Raw genomic sequence first — 21,838 nt, forward strand, 5'->3', positions numbered from 1 at the left:
ATGCACTCTAATGTTTAGACCATAAGATTATAATGCTACCTAATGGCCAAATGCACTTAGCAGGAAAACTGAAATGAAACTGGGGGGAGGGGGTTGGAATGTAAGTAACAGGAAAAGCTCAGAGACTCCAAAACACACACACAAGAAATGAATGCAGGAATGCATTGCGTTCCACTCACAACTACTGACTTATGACAGTTAAAATTATTGAATTTCATATAATCAACATAAGACCTTGTGCTCACCCTGCTGTTACTAAATGCGGACAATACCAACTTACAGCTATTTTGCTTTGAAGAAACGCAAGCGCACAGAATAAGTTGCAAACAACAAATGTCAACCCTGGTCCTCCAATCAAATACAGACTGATAGATCCTTGCACCTGTGAAGAGCAACTGGCTTCACTGGGGCAGGAGTGTCACAAAGGTTTACCTGTCTGCATCCAATTGTAAGATCGGGGTTATATTGTATAAAACTCACTCAAATAATGAATCTATGAAACTTCCAACAGTTTAACCCTGAGAGAGGGCCTTGGCGCTCATATCCAAGGATCAATGAATTTTGAAGGTATTTTTAAAAAGTGAACTAGCTCAGAATATTTCATAGTAGTAGCATGTTGATATTATTTGTATTTATTAAGGTAGTTCTGTAATAACTCATGAGATGAAAATGAAAATATATGTAAGAGACAATAAGAGAAGCAAATGTGTTGTATTTATGTGAGCACACAACTATATAAAAGTTAGTCACTGGCAAAGAAAAATTAAAGCAAATATAGAAATAATTACAAGGAATTCTATTTTTGGAAGAAGTTCATATTTTATTATCGGAATTAGCTATACATGTTTGTTTTTAACTTATTTCATGACTACAGTAGGGCTGCCAATTTTGGTTGGAAGTATTCCTGGAGGTTTCATGACGACAATCTTTAATTAAATATTAAATCTTTATTTCTGGAGACTCCAGGACAATCCTGGAGGGTTGGCACCCTAGACTACAGGAAAAAAACCATCCAAAACCTGGCAATAAGACCCTTATATTATCTCTGCAGTTTACTGTATACAGGAACTATAGTACTAGGCTAAAGTGAAAAATAAAAAGCACCATATGAACCCATAATCCTAGAAGAACATACTAATTAAGTCAAATATGTAAGTGTTAAATCATAGCTAATCTGGTGGCTCAAGTATAATGCTCTACTGTTAGGGAGACCCAAACTGAAGCCTGCTTGTAATGGGATTTAGGAAAGTGTCAGGGACATGAAGAAAGTTCTTAACCTTTAGAGAAGATTTACAGGTAAATTATAATAATCACTCCTAGGACAGTCATTGCTTCTAGCATTTGATTACTGGGAATTTTTCCAGCTGGAATTCTAAAACTGTTAACTGCCTAGAAGTGGTAGTTATACAAATTACGTTCTTTATTTTTATAGTATGTTGAGAGGGAGGTTTTATTTGCTTGTAGTCTGCCATTGTTTCCACACCCACATTCATTAATTTCTTAAAATAATGTGAAAGGAATAAAATGAAAAAGATATCTGAATGCTAAATGACAAAATCTGACCCTGGAGAAGGTGAGCTGAGTTATCGCATCACAACTAACCACTGCAACTAAGAAAATTATTTATCTATACTCCTTGTTCTCTGAAGGTAAATTATGTGAATAGATTCCTGACTCCTGGAAACGCAAAACTTCCAGAAGTTATTTTGTGGAGATTAACTAGAAAAAATGGGCCTTGTATAGTCATTTATACTAGTGTAAAGTGGGTATAAAACAGAATCATGCTGTTTGAGTAAGTATTTTGCACGAGGGGAAATGATTATTCAAGGTGTTGGACACTAGTGTACAGCATACACAAAGAGATGCTGGCTTCAAATTTTTGAACACAATATGACCGCATTGGCATAAGTTGCAAAAATTCCACCATCCCCCAACACCCAAAATCCATCAAAGCCACCATAGCAATATTTAAATATCTAATGGACAGGACAGTCAGAGCACTCCCAGCTTTACTTGGAAGGGTCAAATTTGGTTTCTTGCTAGGAGATTGAGTTCAAGTAATAATGCTTTAGAAAAGGATGCAGAGAAATCAGCCTAGTGGGGTAAGGCAGATATTCTAGGTAGGAAGCAGGCATTTCTCTTACTCAGCATGCCTTAATATGACCTTAAAGCTGTAAGCATGCCAAGGAGCAAAATGAGAGATGCAATTAGACCAGTGCTTCAACTGGAGACAGGGAAGTAGTAGTGACTCTGGTCTCCTTCCCACCCACTGGGGCTGCACGTGACTCAAAGTTTCTCTTTTCCCACCCTCAAGCTCCCCTTCAGAGCTGTAACCACTCTCCCCCCCTCATTTTGCTTTTATTTTCCAACTTTTAAAACATTCTCTTTTCCAATCACCTCCTCAACTTTAAAAACTAAATTAAATTCAAATTCTGAAGATAGCTTAATTTCTCCACCTTTACAGAAAATGTCAGTTTGCTGGACTTGGTATGAGGGGTAGTTTTGGCTCGTCACTACTGTCAGAGAGAGTCAAGACGAAAACTGGTAAGTCTCATGGTTGTCCCAGATATCACTCAAGCTTGGAGATATAGCAGAAGAGCTGGGACTGCCTTGAAACCCTAGACGCATGGTCAGTAGCATGTACCTCTTCCTGCTCCTCTCAGATATCATCCCAACAATACCTACTTCCTCTCCCCACTTCTACACCATCAGCTACATACTCCTGCTGCTGCAGTAGGATGAAAGAAAAAAAAAAAAAAAGTGTTGGTAGACAGTTATTAGAAGTTTGCCATCCCTGACAACAACAACAAAAATCAATCCCCAAGTCAAAATTAATTTTCTTGAAGTTAGCATGACGCTGCACTGGTGTCAAATGGAACAAAAACTGGTTAGATCACTCCTGATCCAGAGGCTGTATGCTGTAGATCTGTTTGGTAAATTTTTCAAACCTTCTCTGACACCTATTACTCTGAGAACTCTCTCTGTTAATCAGAGGTAGATGCTAAATTCAAGTACAATGGAAGGGAGAAGTTTCACTGCAAGATCCAGGGGCTACAGATGTGAGGCAGCCAGCACACTGCTATTGGGAAGTGAAAGGGGCTTGTATTTCTATTAGACTATTGTCCCTGAACCCTGCTAGATGGTCATCATATTTCAGACCTGCATTTGGCTAAACAAAGATCTTGTAAAATTTGAAAATCCACTTCTGCTTAGCTCCTGGGAAAATTTTTCTGTCCCTTCCCCTCTCTAGTCTCTCCTGGTTTGTATGAAAGTGACTGAAAGGTGGGGGAGGAGGAAGCGCACCATTACTCTACTGCTCCCTTCCCTGGTATGATGATGTGGCTAAGTGAGGGGCATACAGGAGTCACAGTGGAGTTGCCATCCTCATTTCACAACTAAACTTACATTAAAAATAAATAAATAAATAAATAAAACAAAACAAAACAAGTAAGGCCTCCTTTCTCACACCCTCAGCTTCCAAGAGGCAAATGGAACACTACTACGTAGACTAGAAGAAACAACCCCCCCCCCCCGCCCCCATTTAGAGAAAAGCCTTGAAAAATCCAAGGGCAGGTCTACACTGACAACGCTGCAGCGGTGCAGCTGTGCCACTGTAGTGCTTCAGTGAAGATGCTACTATTCTCCCATCTGCAGAGTTAATCCACCTCTGCAAGAGGCGGTAGCTATGTTGACAGGAGTCGACACAGTAGCTGTCTACAGCAGGGTGTTAGGTCGGTATAAATGCATTGCTCAAGGGTGTAGCTTTTTCACACCCCTGAGCAACGTAGTTATAATGATGCACATTTATAGTGTCGAACTGGCCTAAGTAGATGAAGATTTTATCTGATGGAAGTTGATCCACAACAGTAATGGGTTTTCACTAGACCATTACCATATGCTCCTTCTTAATATCTTAAAGAACAGATCTAGTGTCCTCCAACCAGAAATCAGTTTATCCTTAAATTACCAATTTTAAATCTCTACTGTACTAAATTCACAGATATCTGATCGGTTGAATGTTATAACCACAACATTTATCAATTTACTGTATGCAATTTCATTAGTTTCTACAGATCCACTTGATATATATATGGGTCCTAAATATTACTAAAAATATTGCAGCTCTCTCTGCCAGGTTGCACTATTAAATATATTGTCTTAGTCAGGGAACACTATTGCTAATCTCTGACTAATAAATTTAAATGTCAGCTAAGTTGAAAGTAGAATATCTGCAAATATATTGGTTTTATTGGGGAAGAAAGAAAATATGCTCTAACTTGTTTTCATTTTGAAAAAAATTAAAGCCACAATATAAAAAAAAAACAAAAAAAACCCTCTCTTCATAATCTAGAACAGGGATCGGCAACCTTTGGCACGCGGTGAGCCCCATGGTGGGCCAGGCTGGTTTGTTCACCTGCCGCGTCCGCAGGTTCGGCGGATCGCGGCTCCCACTGGCCGTGGTTCGCTGTCCCACGCCAGCGTGGGCTGTGGGAAGCAGTGGCCAGCACATCCCTCGGGCCGCGCTGCTTCCCACAGTCCTCATTGGCCTGGAGCGGCGAACTGCAGCCAGTGTGAGCCGCGATCGGCCGAACCTGCGGACGCTTACCCTGGTGGGCCAAAGGTTGCCGATCCCTGATCTAGAATCTTCTAACAACTGTATCATCCATAACTGTGTCAGCAGTTTTGTTTTGCATTGCATTACATTAAACTCATTTCCTGAGCAGAAAAACCTGTAGTAAAGTGATAATCAATGGCCAGTCCCTCAATGCACATGTCTTCAATCTCCAGCCAGCCCCAGAATAAACTATTGATACATACACAGACTTTCAGAAACTACTAAATTTACACTCATCTGCAATGCAGCACCTTACCTTGCCAACTAGCTTGGTGATTCAAAGTTGTACAGCTTCCAATATATTAACTTTGGGAAGTAAAGTGATTTGATCTAGAAATTACTTAATATCCTTTATTAAGATCATGTAATTCTACCAGATTTGTCAGAATCCTGTTAATTAATATTAAGTATCTTGTGTATTTAGATGAATACTTTTGGATTATAAAACAAATCTGACATTGAGAGCAGAGGAGAAATTTTGGGGGGGGGGGGGCGGGTGGAGAAATATTTTCCTCCCTCCCCAACACCTTGTTTTGGGAATTCAGTGCTGGTGACAGGTGATGACTTGACATCCCTGAAAGTCCTTTATTTATTCACAGGTCAGGCACAATAAGCATGGTCAATAGCAATGCAAGCTAGCCTGGTTACTGTGCTATAACCCACACATGCAGGAACCACTTCTCAGAGTGAGAGGTTTGTTTAGCACTTCCATCCATTAAATCCTTCGTCTTTGATGTTGCCAAATCGCGCCAAATGTTACAGTGATTGTGGTCATATAGAAGTCTGTTCTCTAGAAGTAAGATTGAGACCACCACACTCATTTCACATAGGCTATCAAACAGCCATCAAATGGCAGCAGCTTTTGGTCACCACCAACCTGGGCTAGATTTGAAAGCCAAGAAATTTTATTCTGAGATGCTTTCTATGACCAGTGGAAGTAATTTTCTTAAGAGTTTATTATGCCATCAGTGGAGGAAGGGATTTCACTTGTGTTCTCATTAGCATTTACAGGAATTACATACCTGCATGAACTACCATGCATTGACAAAGGAAGAGAGAATCCTATACTTATATGCAAGTTTTGCAATATTCAGTAAAATGAAAGGGTCACCCAGTGCTTAATTTGTAATGAAATAGGTGCTGGGCTCAAGCAATTAGGTGCTGGGGCTATGAACTGCCAAGCCTAGAGATGCCAAGGCTCAGCCCTGGCAATTCCTGGCACAAAATTAAGCACTGGGGTCACCCAATGAAATTATAGGCATCAGGTTTAAAATGAACATTAAAAAAAAAAGTACTTCTTCACACAACCCACGATCAACCTGTGGAACTCATTGCCAGAGGATGCTGTAAAGGCCAAAAGTATAACAGGGTTTAAATAAGAATCAGGTAAGTTCATGGAAGATAGCCATTGATGGACCTATTAGCCAAAATGGTCAGGAATGCAACCCCATGTTCTGGGTGTCCCTAAACCTCTGACTGCTAGAAGCTGGGACTGGATGACAGGGAATGGGGATCACTCAATAAATTGCCCTGTTCTGTTCACTCCCCCTGAAGCATCTGGCACTGGCCATTGTCAGAAGACAGAATACTGAGCCAGATAGACCATTGGTCTGACTCACTATGGCTGTTCTTATTTCTTATGTTAAATCAATGCAAATTCTAGTTTTCTTAAAAAACTAGACAAAAAAAACACCCACCCCCAAAAAATACTTAAAGAGTTTAGACAATCTGCTTTCTTGAGACCACTGCACGACCTATCTGCATCTCTCTCCTTCCCCTTGCTCCCCTCACCCATAAATTTGAGACATGACCATAGGCCAAGAACCTATGCTATAAGCAGAGGCCACAACAGATATGCCTCCCTAGAGCTGAGCCTAACCCTCTGTTAGACCAAAACCACCTAAACCCGCTCTCCCTCCCAGTAAAGGCAGACTCCCATTTCCATTCCTCTATTTCCCTCCCCCCACCTTTAATGATGACAAGTAGGTGGTGCTGGTCCCAGTTTGGATGCATCTAGAGAATTGCTATGATGTTGTTTTGAGGATGGGGCCAGTCTCCTTTGCTGTTGTCTCTTGAGGGCCCAAAAGAGCTGAGCGCCACCTACACAGACTGGTTGATCATTTGCACTTCTTGCCTAGCAACAAATTAAACCAAGTCATCTAAAATACAGGTGATTTACCAGACACGATAGATGTTTACCAGACAGGTAATACATTCAGCATCCCAAGCACCCTGGACTAAACTCCTCACTGAAAACAATCCCTTCCAGTAGAAGTTGTGGACCAAATCTCTATGGCAGTGGTTCCCAAACTTTAACAACCTGTGAACCCCTTTCACTAAAAATGTCAAGTCTCACGAATCCCCTCCTAAAAATGAGTATTTCCAGGGATTTTCTCCTTTACCCGAGTATAAATTATAAAAGCCGTGATCTTGGAAATATAAAATGTGTTTTTATGACATGCTTATTACACACTATTATTAATTATTATTTATCATTACAGTATTTTTATTACATTATGAAAATGGCAACACTCTTCCAAGATCTCACTTTCGTAGCTTGTATCACTTTGAATAAGCCTGTTATAAGACAAGGCTCCTACGTTTCATCAAGGAGTATCAGATGTGAAACAGCGTGAAGGTATTTAAGAAGCCAACTCAAAGAATTCCTCCTACACAAGCATTCAGGTCTTAAGCAGTCCAGGCAAACAACGCACGTTACAACAAAGCTTAAACTAGTTCTTCATAATAATTTTAAAAACAATACTAGCTGCTTATTTATTTTAAAAACAGCAAAAAATATCCACCTCCCTTTCCATTTCTTATAAGGAGTTTTGAAGTTTAAATCTCCTCAGTCTGATAGATATGCTTGCTTTGATCCTCTTAGCTCTTGGAAGTCCAGAGGCTCCAGGCTGCTGGCCCCGTGCTGCCCGGGGTCCCTATGGACAGCTCTGTCCGCCATTAGGGATTTTTTCCCCCCCAAGAACCCCCTATAACACTTCGTGAACCCCCAGGGGTTCACAAACCCCAGTTTGGGAACCACTGCTCTATGGCATTGTCTTCACTATGGATTGATTCATTGGGACTCTGAAGCAACCTTGGGCAAAAACTTGGGATGAGGTCCAAGAGTTACCCTGTCCTTATGAAACTGTATAAAGAAGACTTGTCCTGAAGACCTGAATCTCCTCTACCCTTTCAGCTGATGCAATGGCTACCAGAAAGGCAGTCTTCATTGATAAGTGGTACAGGGAACAGGCCTCTACGGACTCAAAAGGAAGACCCAGCAACCAATAGTGGTGTCCCAAGAGGAAGGGAGCTCCTCAATGGGGAGAAAAAACATAAATGGGGTCATTCAGGAATCTTGGAACTGTAGGGTGAGAAAACAGGGTGGATTGAGGGGCGATGTGCAGATATTGCTGCTCATGGATCCTTATGGAACTGTTGGGAATTCCAGATTATTTCAGTCTTAGAAAACAGCCCAATACTCCTAAAATAGGTGATGTTAAGAGAGAAATCTGGTACTGAGATGTCCAAATAAGAAACCTCTTCTTTAGCTTTATAAAAAAGTCTGGTTGAAGGTTTCCTGTGCTGGAGCAGAATGATCTGAACCTTAGCTGAACAGCTTTTCTTTCAGTGAAATAAAGGTGCAGCTGGGTGCAGGATCTGATCATTGCTCTGCAGAGCCAGTAGGGAGATGGGGATGGCTGTGTTGAAAGATTCATCACATCAAAGTACCAGAACTGGGTGAATACCAGAGTATTCATCACATCAGAGTACCAGAACTGACTGGCCCATGCTGGGACTATCATAATCATCAGTCCTACATCTTGCCTCAGTTTCCTCAATACCATTGGTATCACAGGAATCACTGGAAAGGCATACATACGTCCCAGTATCCAGGGATGATCTAGGCCTAAACTCACTCTGGAACAAAACATCTCACATTTATTGTTTGGGTCAGCGGCAAACAAGTCTATTTCTGGGAATCCTCTGCCACTGGAAAGGTTTTAAGAGGTTTATAAGCCTTGGAATAAATAAAGTCATGTGGCTAGTGACATCACTTTTCCAGATGCTAGGGACAATGACCTGCGCCTGGGATCATCTTCAGGTGCTCCTTTTAGACATCAATACCAATGTTGTGACAGACATTGCCTATAGGTGGATGTGGCCCGGGAACTGAGTGGTATCACGGCAAACTGGTACACTACCGAAGACTGACTCAGTATCTGAGGACTGACTGTAGCTCTCAGAGCCTGAGGAGGCCTGCATTGATTAATCTAGGATGAATTTTCAGATATGTTTCCCTCACACTCTATTTGGAGAAAGAAAGACAGATGGAACACTGCCCGAGGATATCTCCAAGACAAAGCAAGCAGCAGATATGCCCATCATTAATGGGCATCAAAGCATCACATGAAGGATAGGTATTAAATCCCAGCGAAACCCTGTAAGAGAGGGGTGTGGGGGTCTAGAACAACAGAAATTTTATATTACATATAAAAACAAACAGATAAAAAAAGAAAGCTACACTAAATATTATATACAAGGCTAAGGGGAAAAAATTGCAGTGTGCAAAGTAAGTGGACATTGCAGGAATTCTGTCTTGCCACTACAGTGGTAAGTAACAGAGATAGCTGGGTCCACTCTGCCATTTATGCATGTGTGTAAGGGGGTGCATCAGGATACCTGGGGCACAGGTGTGACCAATGGACACTGTTGGCCAAAAGAATTTGACCTCCCAAATCCGTGTGTACAATTACTCCTTCCTCATTATTCTGAGACTTTGTCCAATATTTATAGTCTGGATCTGACTTGGATATTTCTCCTTCATGGTTTTTTTTTTTTCCCTTTTCTGAAATTGATACATCACTGAGTCCTGGTCTACAAACTTATGGTGGTATAACTAAAATCCACAGTCCTGAGTGATGTAGCTATTTATACCCACCTAACCCCTGGTGTAGACAGTGCTAGGTCGATGGGCGTCGACATAGCTACTGCATCTCTGGGAGGTGGAGTACCTACGCTGATGGGAGAACCCCATGGGTGTGGGTAGCTGTGCCACTGCAGCGCTGTAAGTGTAGACAAGCTCTGAGTATGTGATGCACAAGGTCTTGAAGGGATGGTCAGTGTGAAGCTGCAGACCAGGTGCCAGCTCATGCCGGAGCTCCAGGCCAATTCACTTGTGTATTAGTATACAGTAGAAACTCAAGAGTTACGAACACCAGAGTTACGAACTGACCAGTCAACCACACACCTCATTTGGAACCGGAAGTGCAGCAGCAGGGACAAAATAAAATACATACATACAAATGTAGTACAGTACTGTGTTAAACAAACTACTAAAAAAATAAAGGGAAAGCAGCATTTTTCTTCGTTATAGTAAAGTGTCAAAGTTGTATTAAGTCAATGCTCAGTTGTAAACTTTGGAAAGAACAACCATGGTGTTTTGTTCAGAGTTACGAACATTTCAGAGTTATGAACAACCTCCATTCCCGAGGTGTTCGTAAACTGTAGATCAAAATGATTGTTAAATGTATCAGAGTGTATTTGGTATTTAAACGTCATTAAAAGTAGTGGGGTGCTACTTGCATTGTTTTCACTTATCTGTATCCTGTTATAATGTAGTAAACATTTACATTGTGGATACCCCTGTAACTAAATAACCCATCAAATGAGAAAAGCCTCGTGGAATGCAAATGAAGAATTTTGAGAGAAAAGAGCTAATTTCAAAGCAAGTGGTCACTGAAAAGCAAGTGGTCACTGTGCATGTGATGACTGGAGGTCAAAGACTCAAAATGCATTCCTCACTCTCCATCATCGAAAAGCTCATGGAAAAGCCCACGTGTGGTGGCATTGTCATCTTGTTTTCTGTAAGAAGCAGAAGCTAGAGTACCAACTGATCTGGGGTAAGTTGGTCTCTCGGGACTGTGAGCAACCCAGAATGATCCCAGAGTTCACATTTGTTACTGGCTTGGTGAAGTCTAATTATGGAACATTCCACCAGCTTAGGGTGTCCGCCCTGTTTTCTGACAGTCAGCCCTGAGGTAGACACTCAGTTGTCAGCCACCTCCAGACAGCGTGACAGTTAATATCCATCAAACCTGAGATTATATTTATCCACAGTTTGATTATTCATGACATTTAAAGGAAAATGGCTGGAATTCTCTGCAGTTATGGAAAAGATGCCAAATAATTGGAAGTATCTGCTCTTCCATCTGTGAGTGGAAGACAACTCTGCAGGAAATCAAGAGCTTTTTTTGGGGGGGAGAAAAAGTATCTTCAAAAGGAATGAATATGGCTGCTGGTAATTTTTCAGCTGCCACTTCCCTACCTTAACATTTGAGCTCTTCCCTGCCAAAGCAGAAGCCAAGTAATTATGCATGCATACAAAAATGCCACAGTTTAAAGTAGCTAAGTATCAGAATACATATTTCCACATTGAAAACTTTGCCAGCATGCTTCATGACAGGACTCAGACTGCAGAATTGAAACACCAGACAATTACCACATTACTGAAAAGAACAGCAGATGGCAGTACAGCAACATTTTTACAGCTATCACTATAGTTTATCAGGCACCTCTCTTGAAGTTCATGGTATACAAAAATAGGTAATATCAAGATTTAAGTATCATTAATGGTTTGTCAAATTACATTAGCCCTAAGTTAATATACTTAGGCTTTGTTTGTTTCTTTGAGATGCAGGGGAAGATCCTTGAGCAATGAATCTGAAATGACAGATAACGATATTGTCTACAAGGGACATTAAGGGTGAAATCTTGGCCCCATTTAAATCAATGAGACTTGACGTCAATTATTCTACCAGACCCCTGATATTGTGTAAGAGGTGAAACTAAGAAAGGATGAGAATGTGCATTCCTTCGCTCTGTAGATCTGACTGGAATGCTAAGAATACACAAAGAAAAATAGATCAAAGTGAAATGGCCACAACTTTGGGACAAGTATTACTCTTCACCAGACATTTGGATAAATGCAGTAATTCTGCGACAGGGCACAAAGGGTAAAATTTTCAAAACTGCCCAAGTCACACTTTCAAAAGTGACTTACGCTTCTATGTCCCTCTGGAAGAGACTGCATCTTTGTGCATGAACAGTGCATCGTGGATATGATTGGAATACAAACAAACCTAAAAATACATCTACGAGATTTCCAAGTAACGAACTAGGGAGAAAAAGGTAGTATTCATATCCACATTTAATAGCCCAATGACAGACAACTGCTTATTCAACAACTGGAATCTCTAATGGTAATTGTATTTATCTGACAAGTAAAAATCTTCCTTTTAATTATTAACACATAGGACTGTACAACCTCAGTTGTACAGTCTAACATCCAGTAACATCCTTGCCCCCATGAAATTTTAAGTCGTTAAAAGTTCAAACTGATTAATTTGCAAGGGCAGGAATTGGGATAAAACATTTCTAAAAGAATCTGGGATTACTCTCCCTTTGGGAATGTATGTCTTTTGTAGACTTCAGTGCATTCCACAAGCAAAAATATTTATCTAGAGAATCCTAGGTAGGAAGGGCTTAGCAATGGTCTCAGAGCAATTAACTTTACCAGACACAGGTAACTCTCTCTCTCTCTCTAACCCCCAGTGAAAAATGAGTATCGTGAATAAGTGATTTATTGATTTTTTTCTGGGTTTTTAAATCTTAAAAATTAAAGCCATACGATTCACATGCTGAGAGGAAACAAGAAAGAAACCCAAACAATCTATGAAAATCGTTCTTTCATTCATTCTTCGCCCTAGAAAGCATACTTCAATTAAGCCATTTCCACAAAACTATAGTTTAATGGGAAGCTTGTCACAAAGTATGAGTGGAATTTCCCAAAGGGAAAAGGGTTGGGCTCTTCAAATACGAAGCATGTATCAGATATTTGAAAAATGATTAGTAAAATGAGGGGAAAGCAACCTGTGACAACAGAAGTAATTTAATATTGCTATAGTTTAAGATCTAACAGTGTTTCTATGATTAAAAACCTCAATTTCAGGTGGCAAGCAGCAAAATTGTGGGGGGGTGGGGTCAGAGAGAGTCAGGTCTTTCTCCTCCTTTCAGCAGGAGCCCCTCCTGCTCTTCCGCCCCGCTGTGCCACCGACTGGACTTTTAACAGCCCAGCCAGCAATGCTGCCTGGATCCGCCTGGGTCCCTTTTCGACCAGGCGTGGAAAACCGGACCTCTGGCAAACCTAGCTGGCCCTTAGTCAACTGACTAAGGGCATGGAGCAAAGGTTGTGGGGCTGGGGGGGGGGGGGGGGGGAAAGAAGAGAATTGCTCGGTAGATGTATACTGCTGGCATCTGAGCTCTGGGACTCTCTGAGGCTGGAGCTTGAGCTAGCCTGAGCCCAAACATCTATACAACAGTTTTTAGCCTAGCAGCCTGATCCCTGTATGCCTAACTCAGCTGACCTGGGCCAGCCATGACCATGCCATGTGTCTTTTATTCCTGTGTAGGTGTATCCAAAGAGGTCAGAAAGCTCTCTCCATCAACCTCTCCAATCTGCAATGCTTGAAGCAACATGCTTGTCCTTTCTCAGACTGAAACCCTGCCTCTCCTTGATGATTTGCAGATCGAAGGAGGAATCAGTAAAGGGACCGAGGGCATGTTGGGAATGCAGATTGGTACTGGAGGTGCCAGAGGCAGGAGGGGCCAGCAGGAACAAGGATAATAAGTATAGTGATGACTCATTCTAGGCAAGAATCTTGACCTACACTAGCCTCCTAGAAGCTAGAAATTGTCCCTCAAGGCACAAGGCCTCCTAATGGCTCTCCTTAACCCTTGCGAAGTGTTGAACCCTAAGAATTAACTATTGTCTCAAAGGGTTAAATTGGTTCTTTAGTTCTGAAAAACTAGAGGTGCAGAAAATATATACAAGTTTACCAGTTTGGGTTCCTTTTTAGTATTCTTAAAACCCAAATACACAGTTTAATTTCAGTTTAACAAGCAACTGGACCAGAATGGGAACTAATCAGTTGCTTTTTCTGTTTTAAAGATCGAGTGCTGAGTCTGACAGATGCAGGACTGCTGTTCATAAAGGCATTGCTTTATATGTATGGTAATCACTTATAAAGTGTTTTTACTTCTAATTTTTTAGTACTATTGTTCATAGCATGCTAAGACAATAATGTCTGTAAAATGCTTTGAAGATAAAAATAGAGCTGTATATTTATTATGAAAGCTACAGATATGTAGTAAAAATTAATGAATAAAATTTCTAAATGTAGTTTGTGGGCTATGTAGTAAGCTTTTTAAAATTGCTAAAGTAATTTTATAATAATTAGAGTTTTCAAGGCCATTTGGATTAAATACCTACCCCTCATTTCAATACTTCATTAAATGAAAGTTAGAAGAAAATGATGAGTACAAAAAGTGTACATTCAAATAACTTCCATCCTTTAATAATAATAATAATAATAAAAAAAAAAAGTAAGTCAAATATTTAGGATGAGGGCTGAAACTGTCTTTACCACAAACACCCCGTATACCACTCATGTATAATGTGCTGCTGGAGTGACAAGACATGGGTCATAAGAACATGGGTCATCTCACACAATGCATCAGCTCAGTACTTACCCAGAATGGTTCAGCTCTTTACTGCTCTTGTGCCTAAATCAGCCGGTAAGTGTTTTTAATTGAATGGTATAGTCTGACCTCTAATAAAACTGCAAGGGCACTGTAGTGTTTTATGTGGGCTTTAAGGAGCAAGGATGCTTGATTTTACAAACTTTTATGGTAGCTAGGTGTCCAGAGGATAAGAATTTATTTTCAGTTATATGTTGCTGCTAAAGTATTGATACAATATTAAGATTTTCATACATATTTCAGTCATTTCCTATCTCATTAAAATCCAATGAACAACATAGAGAATTAATAACCTTTTTTGCATTTATCTTCTATTAAGTTAGCAGATACTGTTGGCAGCTTTTCTTAATTCGTCCTACCATCTCCCTTCCCTTTAGGGGTGAGAATGTATTCCACTTATAGTATTTGGAAGAGAGAAAAAAAATCTCAGGCTGCAACAGTTAAATCTGCAGCATTTCATGTTCTCGCAGTCAACCATGTCAACATCTGGAGCTGGTTGAGTTTTCCCCCCCTAGGATTTGTAGCACAGCCCTGGATTTTTTCCATAAATTCCCTACATTCTAAATCCATCAGATATATGTCATACACACCCAACACCCCTCTTCCAAACTCCACTAGTCATTGAAAGACTCCAAACAAGGTTTTTTGGTCTTAGTTTATTAAATGTTTAAATATTAAGGGCCACATTCTGCTCTTGGTCATATATTGTGATTACTGGGGTTACATGAGTGTAAATTAAAATCTCTGGCTTAAACCCAAGGCATAAAGGATATTAACAGTATTTTGCCTCCATTGTGCCTAGAGTTACAACACGTGACATGTAAAAGCCACCCACTGTTCTGACACTCACACAACAGCCAGACACAACAGGGCAATTTTAAGAATGAATTTGGATGGACAGATTTCCTTGCTTCTGATAGTTTAATTCACACCTTTTATTATTTACATGTATTTGTTGGACTTGTTTAGCTTTTATTATTAATAGAAGCATGAAAAGAAAATTATGAAAGGAGTCCAAAGTTTATAAGTCTTGGTAAAAGCAATAACTCTTGATGGTCTATCATGTCAAAAATATACTTTAAAAAGATGTTTACTTTGCAAAGATTTGTTTGCTAGGATAGCTATTTGGAGATATTAGTCAATTTGACTTTTTCTAGCAAGCAAAAGACAAGCTGTGGATTTCAATTTTCATTATGGAAAATTAGAATTAGACATTGTTTTATAACCCCAGGTGTGGGATTTTTTTGGACCTCAGATTTGAGGGTATAGCTTTTAATAATAAATCAGATGATCAGTCAGTTATAGCCTTACTAATAAAATAACTTAAAGGAAAGAGTTTAGACATGACTTTTTCAAGAGCTATATTAAATTTTAAACTGAAGAGTGTAATGTACTGCAGTCTGGAGCACTGCTGATTCGTGACAAGGTATTTTGCAAGTCTTTTCTCTCCTTGCTGACCTTCCAATGGCTATATTTACATCTACACCCTCCAATTACAAATACCTCCTTTTAAAGTCTATACTACATCCTTCACCATTCTATCCACTCACCTATTTTTGGCACAGATTTACCTTGCCTAATTGTGGGGAGGGGTTTAGTTGTAGATAGCAGTAATTAGCATTTAAAGGAGATTTACACACTGGATTTCACAATGAATACTTGTAATCCATGACCTTTCCAGTGATTTATTTCAGAGATTTAAATACAAATTCACAGTTGACTCCACCTTGGATGCTCCTAGTAGTGTTTAACAAATTGGTAGTCAAGCAGTTGAATGTTGTAATCCCACACTTTTTTTTTTTATTTACATAAAGGAAATGGGGGGGGGGGGTCATAAGTCAATTACCATTTTGTTTCTCTGTGAAAAAGCACAAGCATGGTCCTGATGAAGGTACACCTCTACCTTGATATAATGCTGTGCTGTCCTGTCCTCGGGAGCCAAAAAAAAAAATCTTACTGCGTTATAGGTGAAACCGCGTTATATCGAACATGCTTTGATCCACCAGAGTGTGCACCCCTGCCCCCCCCCAGCACTGCTTTACCGTATTATATCCGAATTCTTGTTATATCGGGTCACATTATATCGGGGTAGAGGTGTAATTAAATTTATATTAACTTAAAAGAAAGCACAAGGATTACTAATGTTATGGTATTGCCTTCCATCATAAACACCTTATTTTCAGACATTTATGATATACCTGTAAGAGTCTGCTCCAGATTGAGGTCTGATTTATGAAATTCCTGCCATGGGGTACTGTATTTTACCAATTTAACAACATATTTATATTTTTATCTAAATATTTCTAAAACACATTTAAGTTGTTTTGATGCTCTTTAAGTTCACTAACAATTTTTCAGTTACTTACTGTATTTAGAGATTCTTTGCTAAATGAATTTCTCACAACCATTCTGCTTTCAAGTCATCCGAGCTACTATGCAGGTTAACCAAACCAACATGCTACAAATAATTATGACATCTGGGTTTTAAGCTTGGCTACTCTCCTCATGTTCAGAGGTATTTTAAAAAAATTCTTAGTTTCCCCAATATGACATATAGTTATAACACTACTACTCAGATATTTGAAAAAATACCTGATGCATTAGGGACAAACAAGAGTTTAAAGTTATATATCATAGTATTTACTTAAGAGTGTTATAAATGTAAATCAGGATGTTTCTGGAATGTAACAATGAATAATGCCAATTCACAATGAGAACCAGACTGAAAGTTCTCCTTCTCAGGACATCTTAATGAAGGATAAATTTTAGCATTACTTGCAAACTGCACAAGAGATTTACATGGATTTACATTAATTTACACTAATGTGAGCTCACATATTCCTTCTTATAAAAAAAAAAAAAAAAAAAAGTGTAGACCTCTACATTCAGATGGTAACTAGTCCTATGAGCAAGTTTAAATGCTTGCAAAATGTAGTTCAAATGCAATCATTCTACAATTTACCCAAGTCAGTTTGGTAGTTCATTATTTTTTTTTCTTTCTTTCATCATTCTTGTGACCCTATAAAAAAGGGTCCTCAAAAATAAATAATACATAAATTACCCTTTAATTACTAGCAATAAAAGAAAAGAGCCCTTGAGGATAGACTCAGCATGCAATAAGCTCATTAAGCATCTAGTTTAATGAAAACCCCATTGTAAACAACAGCACCAAGTAAAGCTTGGGCCAGAGAACCCCCCCTTCTTTCCCCCAACCTCGCCAGCTGTTACAGACCACATACCATCCTCCCCCAGGCTCAAATTCTCCCACAGCTAGACTTTTGGAGGTTTTATCCTCAGTAGAAATGCTGTACCGTTGATAAAACAATTCAAACATGAAAAGCCAGGACTCAGGTATTTGTCATGTCCATTTACTAGCTCAAGTAAATGCCATGAGGGAGAATGAATAGTTGTTCAAAGAGTTAAGATAGGAACAGATTATAAAAATTTCTTTAGTAATCAGCTGAAGGCAAAATTCATAGAGACCGCAAGCAAGTAAGTCGACAGGAAGTAATAAAATTTTGTTTTGTTCATACTCTGGCTAAACTTCTGATCACTTTAATTTTCACAAGAAGGGACTATCTGCACAAACAACTCTGTGAAGAGATGTTTTCAAAATCCCCAGAGTTTTTAAACTGTAGTAGTACCTTTCATTAAAGCCAAACAAACAATTTGTTAGCATTTTCCTGACACACCCACAAAAATGTTGATCTCTTTAAGATGTAGTTTAAAATACAAATTGTTTAACGGATAGGGAAGAGACAGTTCCATTCTTCACACTACTCTTAGTCAAACACTTCATTTTCAATAGCTATTACTGTCATAAAGACAAACAATTGAGCAAGGAATGTACTTTTTTAATTAACAAAGTGAGTGAATGGTGATCATTTGACTTCCAGAAGTTAAAAAAATGAAATTATGGAGTTTTTAAAAAAGTTTATTTTTTAAAAGTCCTTATACTGCACTTAACTGTATGAATGTGGAACAAATACTAGACTGCATAAAACATGTAAAGTCTAAACATCCAAGTTTTCTGGGAAACAAATGCCTGAGGGAACACATCAAAAGCAACAAACTTTTCAAAACAGTGTTATCTACCTGATGTATGGGAAAATAGCTGATATAACAAAACTGATCATTCATAATAAAGTTCAATGTAAAACAAAGTTTTAACAAGTTCATTAAATTCTTCAGAGTTCAAGGTTGCAAGAAGTACATTAGAATGCCTTCTAAGAAACCCTGAATGCTACTATTAAGTACTAATCTACATACACAAGGAAAACCTCTAGTGATTGAACTCAAATGTATAGAGAAATTAATGTAGGTTTCTTTTTTGTAAGCTACTCTCAAACAGCAATTTTTAATTTTGCCATTTTAAATTAAAAACACTATCAAGCAACAAAGATACATTAATGTTTTTGTAGGGTCTAAATTATATCCCCTTCCATACATCTGTTTCAATTCCATTTAACTAATTTGAGTCTGAAGGATAATAATTTTGTATTACATTATCTCTTGATTCGTACTTATCAACAGAATCAAGGCAGTCATGGCTAGTTTTTCTTTTGCACTTACTTATCCTTTAATTCAGCTGCTAGTTTATTTTCTGCTACTCCAACATAAGTCATTATTTCTCTGAAACCCAGGAGCCTATCAATTGTTCTTGTATTACAAATTCTATATCACGTCCTATTAAAAGTGACAAGAAATTCCAACATATATACTCTAAACTTGGCAATGGTTATTATTCAGAAAAAATGTTTAAGCCAACTTATTTAAAGTGTGTCCCCCTTCTGCTCCCCCGCCCCGCACGCTACCGGGAAAGTTTTAAGAAATAAAACAATGTTTGTGAAAGTTAAAGGAGCACTCCTGTGTGCACAGGACACTCTCTGCCACACCCTAGACTCTGAGCCATCCCTGTAGGCAGTAAAAAAAAAAACAAAAAAACCCCCAAAACACTTGCAGCATAAAATCACCTGGATGGCACAAACCACACAGAAAGCCAATAATCAATATAGTCAACACATACAGTTTAGCAACACCACTTCCTCCTACCTGTAATCGTTATGGTCCCCAGCATTTTTAAAACAACTCTGATGACAAATTTTCTCCCCAGAGTATGATGCTCCCTTATTTCTGTGAAGACTCAGTGTAATCAAGAGTGACACAGCAAAACAGCCTCTTGCATTAACTAGAGCACACGGAATCCTTCCTCCACTGCCTGTGAGGAAAGCAAACTAAAGTCGCGTTGCAACAGTCCCTCTTACTTGATAGACAGTCCTTTGCAGTCCATTCGGTTCTCAGCTGTTCGCTTTAGGACTAGAAGCACTGACTGGGGTGGGCAGACCATGTGGTTCGTTTTAAGGAAAACCCCTCCCCTTGCCCACTCCAGTTCCTGTTGTTGGCCAGCAGCCCAGCCCCTCACGTGGAGACCTGGGAATTGTTTAAATAAAGACTGCTGAAATACACCTTAACTACTTTGTTCCCAATATTTTACTACTTTTAAATCTTTATGTCAGAGAACACTTTTAAAAAAAAAAAATTGTGAGGGAATTCCAGAAGTCTGCTACACTAGTTTCCTCTAGTCCTCTCTCTCCAGCCCAAATATCAAGGCAGTGTTTAAAATGTGGATACTATTTTGAATTGGGTTACTTAAGAATGACTTCTCAATTTAAAGAAAAATGGTGCAAAGGGAAAAAACAACCCCAAAACACTTCCTCCACTTTCAGGCTGTTTTCCTCACTACAACCTGCCTGCCTAGGTATCTGGGAAAAAGACCGCTAGTCGGGACACATCTACTACAGATTTGCTATAAAGTCTGTTACCCATTTTCTTAGCAGAAGAAATATATTTTAAAAAACCTCTCAAGTATCTTGAACACAAAAACAGTCTCTGATCTCTCCCCTACCTCCCAAGTCCTGTTTAAAAGCCAAGTACATCTTACTGTTAAGTATATTAGAAACATAATTTTGTATTGCTAGTATCTATGAAGCTGTTTTCTTCCCTCCCATGTGGTTAAAAGGCACAGAGGAGACTTTTTACTTGGAAATCTCTACACAAAATGTAAAATTTACCCCAAATTGTCCTGTCAAGAAGGGTAGTTGCACGCCCAAATCTGATGATTTTCCTGGGATCTATATGGATCCTGGTGATCCATGAGAAGCCAGGGCCATCCATGCAGAGGCCCTCTCTTGCCACAATAGCTCTAACCCCCAGCACCAAACACCCTCTACCCTTAACTACAACCTACCCTCTATGCCCCCACTTCCAGAAACTCCCAGCTGGCCATGGCAAATCCTGAAGATACATGGGGCAATAAAAAAAATTAATACAGCATGGAGCCCATATGTCTCAAGGTGCCAAGACCTAAATGTAAACTCCCTGTGCAAAAAAGATCCAAAAATAAAGGACAGAAAAAAATAATCCAGCAGAAACCTTGTAACACCACTGGGATTCATTCATCTATTCTAAAGAACCTTCTCCTTCCTATAACCTCAGTTTCATGGTTCTTTATTTCTCATTTTAAATAATTTCCAACAATAAAAGCAAGGGGACATCAGATTTGTGTGGAATGTAGGGAACTTTAGAGCAAATGAGTGATGTTTCTCAAATTGAGGGACATTTGAGAGGTATTGCTAGGGCCCTGCTTCCACCCCTTCTCTTTACATATGCCCCAGGCCACACAGAGAACCCTCTACGTGGTCCAGAGAGGGCAGGCATGCTGATGATCAACATTTCAGAAATGAAGTTTTTTACTTGAGAAACAGGCTTCCCAATAGTTGGCTCTGCAGCTGTTTTTAAAATGGTGCCATTAGTAGCAATAGTTTTCACTTTGTGTGGGGGTTTTTTATTTCCTCTCAGTACCTTTCATAACCCCACTCCTCTTCCTCCCTTCTAAAGAGCAATTCTCTGGATGTCTTTGGATTACGTTTGTTCTCCCCTTTAATACAGATTTTATTACCAACTAGGCCCAATCCTATTTCTCTTGACTTCAGTAGGAGCCTAATTAGGTCCAAATAATGGAACACCACTAGCACAAGCAGAAGAGTAGAAATTATAAGGGAATTTGTAGGATTTATAAGCCAAACTGCTCAAATACAATCTTCATGCTGCCAGTTTCCAGCAAGGAAAAGGCTGACCAATTTGGTCTCCAATTTTGGTTCTGAGAGGAAGTTCCAGTCTGTTGTTCATCATGCATTTTAGTGTCATAAATTTAATATTTTTTAAATGCTTGGTTTTCAAAGTTTCTGTGCATCCACAGAAATTTAAAGTAAACTCTAACAAGAAACATCAAGTTCTTGCCGTCTTTGGAAAATAGTTATAAAATGAAGGAGACAAATACAACATAGATCCATGTGAAATGGACAGTTGCTGTATTTGGGAGCAAAATATTAATCTCCACAAATACTTAGTGCTTCATCATGGAGCTAGGCAAACTCTCACGCAACTTTGCATTCTTTACAACCCATTTAATAATTAAAGGAATGCAAGGCAGTTGATGGGATTTGCTGATAATTGCTCTTTTATACAGGAGGAAGAGGTAGAGTAGAGTAAAGAGGAGAGAATATGTACTAGTAGTCAGACAATGGAAAAAAAACATAGTTGTAAAGTAGCCCTTATGAAAAT

The 21,838-nt window shown here is 39.2% G+C and overlaps 1 protein-coding gene across 1 annotated transcript in view; it reads right to left on the reverse strand.

Annotated features, from left to right (window-relative positions):
* Positions 1–19,519, reverse strand: part of AKAP12 (A-kinase anchoring protein 12) — a 39,204-nt gene extending 19,685 nt beyond the window's left edge. Inside the window, exon 1 of the mRNA XM_024200377.2 lies at positions 19,268–19,519. Within this exon, the coding sequence (XP_024056145.2) occupies positions 19,268–19,292 (25 nt within the window). The 5' untranslated portion in view covers positions 19,293–19,519. The remainder of the gene's footprint in view (positions 1–19,267) is intronic.
* Between the last annotated feature and the right edge of the window lie 2,319 nt (positions 19,520–21,838).

The sequence above is a fragment of the Terrapene carolina genome, unplaced genomic scaffold (genome assembly GCF_002925995.2).
Source record: "Terrapene carolina triunguis isolate 2854851 unplaced genomic scaffold, T_m_triunguis-2.0 Scaffold85, whole genome shotgun sequence".
Taxonomy (NCBI): domain Eukaryota; kingdom Metazoa; phylum Chordata; order Testudines; family Emydidae; genus Terrapene; species Terrapene triunguis.